The following is a 9,284-nucleotide window of genomic DNA, read 5'->3' as shown; positions in this document are numbered from 1 at the left end:
ACACAACACCCTTTTTTCCAGCAGGAGGGCGATAAAAAGAGTGGTTACTGTGAAACACTCTCCAGGCATGCGTGTGTGTGTGTGTGTGTGTGTGTCTCTTCCACGAGGATTTTCCTGAAGTGTGCAAGAGGACACCCAGTTCCAGTGCGAGGGCAAGGCGGGAGTATGCTTTCCTGAAGGCTATTTCAACCTAAGTAATGTCAGGTGGAGAGCACTGGGTTCAATGACAATACGTATCGTATCGTGCAGGTAGAATCATTCCAACGGCTACAGATTACATCAGATCCTCCTAATTTTCTTCCTCTTCCCTGTAAGGTTTTGAATTGTGTTTTTTCCAAAATAAATGCTGCGCGGCCTTTGTGGCAAGGAGGACAATTTCAAACAGTTTGTATTTAATATAAAATATGCCGGCAAATTCAGCAGAGAAGGTGACCATTGCACATTTACAACACCTAATTGGGGAGTTCCATTTGGCCAGGGAGACACCTTTTTTTTCCAAATTACATAGGCAATTATCTCTGGAAAACTTTCGGCTCTCAACATGCATGCTCAGAGACTTACCAAGACACCAACTTTCCATCCTGAACCATGAAATTCTGTTGCGACAGTGTAAATGTGGGCACATATGCTGCGTACACCAGCTTTAAGAAAAAAAGCAATCATTTGGATGCTTCAGTTTTTAATGTCCTAAGGGTACCTCAGCGTGCTCCAGTCACTAATGGGCGTTCAATCCAGAGGATCAGGCTAGAGCTAGTCTGAAGGAAAACCTGAACACATAAAATGTGGACATCAGTGTCGTGGTTTAACCTCAGTCAGCAACTAAGCACCACGCAGCCGCTCGCTCACTCCCCCCACCCCCCGGTGGGATGGGGGAGAGAATTGGAAGAGCACAAGTGAGAAAAACTCGTGGGTTGAGATAAAAACAGTTTAATAATTGAAATAAAATGATAATAATAATATGATGATAATAATAATAATACACAAAGCAAGTGATGCACAGTACAATTGCTCACCACCCGCCGACCGATGCCCAGCCAGTCCCCGAGCAGCGGCCCGCTGGCCAACTCCCCCCACTTTATGTACTGAGCATGACGTCACATGGTATGGAATGTCCCTTTGGCCAGTTTGGCTGTGCCCCCTCCCAGCTTCCTGTGCCCCTCCAGCCTTCTCAGTCGGTAGAGCATGGGAAACTAGAAAGTCCTCGGCTAGTGTAAGCATTACCTAGCAACAACTAAAACATTGGTGCCTTATCAACTTTGTTCTCATCCTAAATCCAAAACACAGCCCTGTACCAGCTACTAAGAAGGAAATTAACTATCCCTGCCGAAACCGGGACAATCAGGTCCTCAGTACTGACTTTTGCTTCTGCAGATCTGCTCCTGTTGGGCTACTAAAGCAGGCATTGCCAGAAGAAGATGGGGATATCAAGGCTTTAAGTGTGGTAAACCTTAATTAACACATAATGAAGAGAGGACTTTTAAAACTAGCAATGCAACAGTCACAGCCTTTATCAGTCAGGCCTAGAGGCAAATATGTAATACGAGTTGATGAGCACATTATGCGAATGGTTGGAGCACTCACTTAGAAAGCAAGATGTGCAAGTGCAGCAAGTTTTATACCCCATGCCCTTCTTAAAATGCCCTAACAGCAACACCGTAGTCTGTTCAGCATGCCTTCTAAGGATCTCTTGCTGAAGCTGTTTTTTGTATCAAAGTAAATGCTACCTGGGTGAGAAAATGTTGGAGATTCTCGTCAGTTGATGAGGGGACATCCGTATGAAGTGCGCAGAAACACTTGGATCTTGGTCGCTTATTCTAGTATCTGTTTAATATAAAATACACAAGCAGCCCTTGGAACAAGAGCTAGAACCAAGTTTTCTATTCTGTGAGGGTAGGGCCATCACCCTGTCTGCTAGAGAGAGTCTCATTCTTTCCCTCTTACTTCCTTCCAGAGCTTGATTAATCTTTAATTACATTCTGTAACTGGCACAGCCTCACTTGGCAAGAGCAGGTATTCTTTAACCAACATTAATGCCTGGTTCCTCCCCTCTCATATCATACAGCTTGGTGACAAAAGTACTCTCCTAAAACGTGCATGGATTTACTAGGAGAGGACCAAGAACATTTTAGCTTTTCTGAATCAGCATGACTTGACGCAGGAGGTTTAGGCCAGCCAGCAGTCCGGCTGGAGCAGACGGGTGATTACCGTTCATGCACAAACAGGCAGTGGTGTGCAATCACCATAAATCCAACGTCCACCTATGTCTCCCAAGAAGGTTTCAGCCGATACTGCCAGCTGATGTACCCTCCGAACTGCTGCCTTGAGAGACGGTAAACTTTCTCCATTGGCCGCCTTCTGAAGTTCAGTAATCATCACATTTAACAGACATACTGTGAGAACACATGGGATACGCTCCTCTGGTGAGCTAGCGTAAGGTATGCCCAGCTTGTGTACACCATGAAGCACTGAAAAAGACTCTCAGCAGCTCATTTCTTGAAGACATGGTGCTTTGGGCATTTTCAGACAAGGTGCTGTATTTTTTTCTTTAGGTGCCTAGGAGACAGTGAAATACTAGCTTCTCCAGTTAGCTACCGACCTTTTTTTACAGTAATAGATGATAGCTGAATGGGAATTTTAGGAACCTAAATTTTGCACTGAGGCACTTAAGACTTTCTAGAGTCCTAACTCAAAGCCTTTTCTTCCCCTTGTATTGTTTTATTCCCAGCTTCTTCTACCCAGTCACACTCCAAATTTTAGACACTTTTCCTACTCTAGCCTGTACATCTCATTATTGTGCACTAACACATTATTTTCCACATGCCAGCCTGCTGCAGGGAATGGTTTAAATAAAGACCATTCCCAGTTTGTGGTCCAAATTTATCAAATAATGTTAACTCTACGTTTGTAGACTTAGAAACTTAAGTTTGTAACTTAAGTCCTCTACTTAATGTAGAGGATTCTGGCAATTAACAGAGTCCTCTAGAGGTAGTTTGCGTGTGTCATGGTTTTATGAAACTATTATGAAACTATGATCTGTTGTTCCAGGAGGATTTTCCATGTTCTGTTGACACAGTGCAATGACGAATATGGGTTTTTTTTGGTAGGATTCAGGAAAAAGGAGTAGGGAAGAACTGAGGTTTCTAGGAAGCAGAAATATTTTTATGCAATCCTGGTGAGAAGAGGTAAGGAAGAATTAAGATGGGATGAGGAAAGTGAGTTAAAGTGTGAGAAGTAAACCTAGGCTATTGATTGGAGCAAGGTATTTGTGAGGCTTATAGAGGGTAGCTGCAACCGGAGAACACAAAAAGGAGAGATTATTCTGATTGTGGGTTGAAATACCATGGCATCTTGGCCATGGCTATTTGGGAAATGTCCTGGGTAGCAAAGGTGTCAGGGCACAGTGTGGGCCGGCTGCTCCCCACGGGGTGTCAGGGCAGGACCTGGCAGCCAGGGCCCATCCCACCACCCAGCCAGGAGCAGAGCAGCCGGGGACACCGGGGCAGCCCCAGCCCCGGGCATCGGGCACCTCCCTGGGGACAGGGATGGGTCAAGGCTCTGTGGGGCCCATGGCCGGGCAGGGCAGGACAGGGCTGGAGACTGGGCCTTCTGCGGTGTTGCTGTGGCAGGGGCTGACAGCCCTGGCGGGCTGACGTGGGGTTGTGGGCCCTGGGCAGGTGGGGGGAGGCTGGGAGGGACAGCCAGGCCTGGCAGTGCCCTCGGGGCCCTGATGCAATGCCTTAAGTGAAAAAATTACCTGCGTGGTTTGTGGAATGGAGGAGGATACCATACGTGTTCTACAAGATGTTTTAATTTGAGAGGGCAGTGGAAAAACTGTCTGGGGAACTGAGAAATAGACTTTTCAGTAATCTTTCTCCTGCAGCACTCTCAGAGTGACGCACACCAGTAATTATTAACTCTGGTGGAAAGTTGACTTGAGTAGCACGGTACAGGTATAATAATGACTCTAGCCAGATTCTCAGTTTATTTAATCTTTTCCTTCCTGCCAACTTCCTCCATGGCACATTTTTCAATTTTAATGCCTATAATACTTCCATCCGTTCAATCTTTCCATCACATAGTTTACCTGAAGAAATTCTTTATATATATATATTTTTTATCATAGGAAAACAAAGCATTTAAAAGAAAAGAAAGGTAGGATGAGCCACTCTCCTGTCTCATCTGTGCCACCTCCTTCATTCCAACACACAGCACCAGCTGTCATTAAGCAGTTTGAAGATACACTGCCCCATGTATACATGCCATCATCGCTGCACCTGCAAGGCAAATTCTGTTGCCTTTTGGACTGTTAGCAGTTAGAGGATAAATGAAGTCTGTTGACTCAGAGGTGGGTGTGTAAAAGAGGATGCTAGATGGCATCACGTGCCAATGGCTGACATGCTTGTGAAAATTGATTCTATGTAGTTTAACATATTTTATTTTCAAGTTTGAGTACTTCAGACTCTTCTCCAACTAAATCTTCTTCTTTTCTTCAAATAAACCAGTTTCTCTTAAAGGTTTGTCTTCACATAACGAGTCTAGCTGGATTTTACTGAGACGGCCACATAGTTCATTTATCTTCCTTTCTCCCAAACATGGAATTCAACTTAACTCTAAAGAACTGTCTGCAAACACACTGATTGTGAGTTTCATCTGCTCCACACATGGGTATTATTTTTATAGCGTCCTGTCTGCCTTATTTGTGGTGAACACCTAAGCCATATGCTGAGAACAGCATCACTCTTCTTCTTGAGTGAGTGCAACCTGAAATTGCTGTCTCATTTCTGATGACTTTTTGCCTTCCCGTTAACTTCTTTCCCAGTATGTGAACAATGAGGTAATTGCAGGTACCATAGTTTTAGCACAGGGATACTTTCTTGACCATTCAAACCCCTTTCTTGACCTGTCATAATTTACATACGGCCAAGAGTCTCACGGCACGCACTACCTAACTCTGCGTGATGAGGAGAGGGAAGGCTGCAGGCAGGACCTCAGGCAGGATGACTGCGATTCCCCTCGGCTCCGGCCATTCCTTTGCCAAACGGAGATTGACCAGGAGCCTCTGTAGATGCTCAGCAGAGCAACTCAAGTGGTGTCAGCCTCGGCCTGGCTCACTGCTGTAACTAAACAGCCTGCATACCCCAGAGCCCTGTCGTTGAGCTTGGGACGCAGCGCTGAAACAGGAATTGTATTTGCACTGCTTCCAGGCGGTCTGCAGCTCCAGGCAGGGTAGATATCCCTCTTCTGACCCACGGGGTTCACCCACTGAGCTCCACTCAGCCAAGCTCCTGTTTGCACTCAGAAAAACCATCCACTGCCCGTTGTCTGACACGTGTGGTATTTAACTTTTGTGTATTTAGAAACCGTTGATATAACTGGAGCAATAGGAAGGTCACTGAACACTGAAACCAAATCAAGGACTTAGTTTTTAACACTTAGCAACCTCCAGGTGAATTTTTAATGGCATACATTAGATATTTGTTCTTTTTCTAGCAACTACATTGTACTTTTACACTGTCTGGGACACAACCATTTTTGTGGGCAAGAAATAAACCGTATGAAACAGGAAAATGAACCACCATCTCTCAGAACCTCAGTCACAAAGCATACAAGGGCAATCTGTTTCCCCTTTCCTGTTTTTTTCCAAATGTTGTCGATCCTGATACTCAAAACTTAAGGGCATGCCTTAGAACTTGGTGCCCCTTCAGGACTTCTCAGAGTCCTGGATTCAGCAAAACTCTTAATTTCTGAAAACAAGGAAATGAAGAGTTAATCAACATGCCGGCCACTCTGCAGGATGTACACAAGCTCTTCATTGTCTTCCTTACGTTGCACTTGTCCGCAGATTGCTGTACTGAATGGCAAGGATTAGCTGGAGCAAACCTGTGAATGTGAGGAGAGGCAACGTATATATATAGATGATCTCTGCTTGGCCTCCGGATATCTGGTCATAAGAGAGATGCAGGATGCCTCATTTCCTCAGGCCATCATCGCTGCACCTGCAAGGCAAATTCTGTTGCCTTTTGGACTGTTAGCAGCTAGAGGATAAATGAAGTCTGTTGACTCAGAGGTGGGTGTGTAGAAGAGGATGCTAGATGGCATCACGTGCCAATGGCTGACATGCTTGTGAAAATGTGCACGAGGGGTATTCTGTTGCCCAATAGCTAGTATTTTTATATAGCATCTACACACAAGGTCATAGCACAGAGGGCTAAGTAATTCCACACCAGAAATGTGCTTCTCCCATCACAGATATAACGAAGACATAGGTGCAGAATTTTGTTAGGACAATAGGGAGGGGAAAGCGTTAACAGAGGCTAGCCTTGCCCTAAACAAGTCTGGTCCCTCACACTCCCTTTCAAGTCCATGGGCAAAGATCAGCTTTTCCAAGTGCAAGTTTAGAGCATGTAAATTAAGTTCTTGTGCTGAACTGCAGGTTGCAGGAGCCTTTCTGCTTCCATTTACTGCAAAAGGAGCCCAGAAAAAGGAATTTCCCTAAAGACTCCTCCTATGAACACCAATCCAAATGTGAAATTACCAAAAGATGTGGCTACATAAACAATAACCCCATGTTAACCAGATGTACACTACTATTTCATTTAGCTCCAACACAGATAAGTTTCTGATAGGGATGTACAAAAACAAATAGAGAGAGATTGTTATAAAAATACAGTTATATGTACAAAAACATATAGTGAGAACAAAAACAAGGTGCAAGGTCTGAGAGACCTCTCACAAGAAGCAGCCCAGAGAATAGGATCTCTGTGTTATCATCCTCTCTTGCCTCCTCCTTTATTTTCATACTAGACTGGGCATGCAACATAACTGTTTCTTTGCCTGTATCGGGAAACTTTGGTTTGTTTGGGTGGTTTTGGAATTGAGGTTATTAATTAGAATGTATCGCCAAGCATACCAGGGTCCTTCCAGGACCCTGTGTGTTGTCACTTCTAATCCAGACTTCTTACTGTATTACATCTGAGAAGGTTTCTCAATAAATAGAAACTACAGATTTAACTATCTCCACCGTATGTCACCACATTCAGTTCATCGCCTCTATTAGAAGCAATGAGTAGCTTCAAGAGTCATTCCTTGCTAATTGCCGCCCTCTGCTGTTACTGTATGCATTACCAGCGGTAACTCGGAGACAATTCCTTGCGTTTCTGTCTTTTGAGCACTGTGAATATTAGTGTAGCCTTTGCCATCCACCCTTTCACTCCAAAATTCAAGGCTGCTGAAGAAACTCGTTTCTGATACCAGTCTAATTTTGGTGAATCCCTTCTGAAAGACTTTTTGCATTACAGCTGTGCTGCTTTGCTATTTTTTGAATTCCAAAATACAATGTTGGCATGTCATATCCATTTGTTCTCTCCAGTCTTTCTCCTCTTCTTGCTTCTGAAACTGCACCAGGGAATATGTGTTAAAGAACTTTTTCTCCCAGGTTTATACTTAATATCTAAATAATATATGTTTGGGGATCTGTGATAATCAAGAATGGTCCTTCATGGTTTATGGTCTCTTTCAAGAATTACTGTGTAATTCTGTGTACCTGGTGGCATTTCTAGCACAGAGTGACAGTGACAGATGTTTCCTCTTTGAGCAGATCATGTTGTAGTGTTGGCATTACACACTGTTCTTTACATTACTGTGTCAGCCTGAAATATTGACCTTGGCTCAGTATTTCAGGGCCAAGGTCAAGGACCAAGGGTTTGTCAAGCATCTACTCAAAATGATACTTGATGCTTTAATCATACTACTTTCGTCTTGCTTTAAGGGATTTGATGCTTGAATCTTTATGCTTGATATTCCAGTATGAGGTACTGAGTTTTTTTCAGATTGTTTTCTCCTAATCTTGGTATTAACAGTCCATTTAGTATATGATCATCCTTACTATTATTTTCAGTTATCTTAGAGGGTTGGAGGTATAAATTCCTTTTCACATTCATGTTATCTGGCTTTGGTCCAATACTTTTTTCCTCAGGTAAAATCAAAGGAATTCATTTACTGTAACAGTGATTACATTCTGCTCAGTTCAGTTTTAGAGTTTCGTAATTTGTCTTATCCACAGTGCTACAGAGTTGTCATGTTCTTCCTTATGTTGACATCTTTAGAATGTCATCAATTATTCATTTCAAATCTATCACTTCTTAATTTCAATTTCTTATTTCTGAGTATCTTCTGCAGGTCAAATTTCAAGGCGATACCTTTGCAGCATCATCTTCCAAATGAAATGTTGAAGAGGGATAACTTTTCTTTTTTTCAGTCTGATCTTTCAAGAAACCTTGTAAATTATATCATCTAGGGTGAGAAAGGTAATGTGACCGTACCTGCAGAATGAAAAGACATTTCTGTGGTTGCCAAATCAGACTTCAAGCCTCAAGTTTTTTACTTTCCCAGATTTCCCGAGAATATTTTTTTTTTACATTGATGGGGTATAACATATAATACACACCGAATATGAATTGTTTATCCAACAACACTAGCAGATAATTTGAAACAATGAACAACTAGGCACATACAAGATTAGTTTTTCAGTGGTAGCTAAGAATAGATTGTATTTTAAGTATGAAAAAAAGGAAAAGACGTCTCCAAAAATACGTGTTACATTGCAGATTATCTTACATAGGCTTTGCTTTCAGTTTACAGATCCAATATGAACTTTTAGCATGAAAACACTGTGCTCTGTGAAGCCGCGTCACCAATTTTTCTGCAGTCTGGTAAATTCCCTGACACTTCAGTGGCATGCCTGGAGGTCAGCGTACAGTTAAGCCCACGGTGACTATCTTGGCGTTGCTCTCAGTGGAAAACAGGACTGCGTCCCATGGACGATCAAGCACAGTCTGAAACCGCACTTGCCTTCCGCTGCTCCGTTGCTAGGGCAGGCACAGCGGTACAGAACCAGGATCAACCTACTCGCCACTTACTGCCCGATTTTTTTTACAATTCGAGTAGTCCAGAGATACTGACTCCAAACAATTGAGCAACCATCGCACCCCAAAAGGTGGCCCTGTATATTGACAATGTTGAAACTCATTCCATTAGCCCCGACGCCAGCCGTTTCAGCCCCCGGCTGGCCCGGGCCAAGCGGCCCGCGCCCTCCCACCACCTGCGGAGCACCCTCAGAGGGGCTAAACCCGCGCCCGGGGCAAAGCCCTCCTCGCCCCAGGGGAAGCCTGGCTGCGGTAGGAGGGGGCGGGCAAAGAGACACGCGGTAAAACACAGACGCGGACGGGGACGCCCAGGGTTTATCTTTTCGCTGGGGGCCTGGGGGCCGACGCCTGACCCCGGCC

The 9,284-nt window shown here is 44.0% G+C and overlaps 1 protein-coding gene across 1 annotated transcript in view; it reads left to right on the top strand.

Annotated features, from left to right (window-relative positions):
• Positions 1-7,806: 7,806 nt before the first annotated feature.
• DNAJC3 (DnaJ (Hsp40) homolog, subfamily C, member 3) overlaps positions 7,807-9,284 on the top strand; it is a 37,515-nt gene continuing 36,037 nt past the window's right edge. The window contains exons 1-2 of the mRNA XM_009325564.1: positions 7,807-7,811; positions 9,037-9,176. Coding sequence (XP_009323839.1) covers positions 7,807-7,811; positions 9,037-9,176 — 145 coding nt within the window. The remainder of the gene's footprint in view (positions 7,812-9,036; positions 9,177-9,284) is intronic.

The sequence above is a fragment of the Pygoscelis adeliae genome, unplaced genomic scaffold (assembly GCF_000699105.1).
Source record: "Pygoscelis adeliae isolate BGI_AS28 unplaced genomic scaffold, ASM69910v1 Scaffold56, whole genome shotgun sequence".
NCBI classification, from domain to species: domain Eukaryota; kingdom Metazoa; phylum Chordata; class Aves; order Sphenisciformes; family Spheniscidae; genus Pygoscelis; species Pygoscelis adeliae.
The sequence above is the reverse complement of the archived record's forward strand: the minus strand, read 5'-3'. Positions and strand labels throughout refer to the sequence as shown.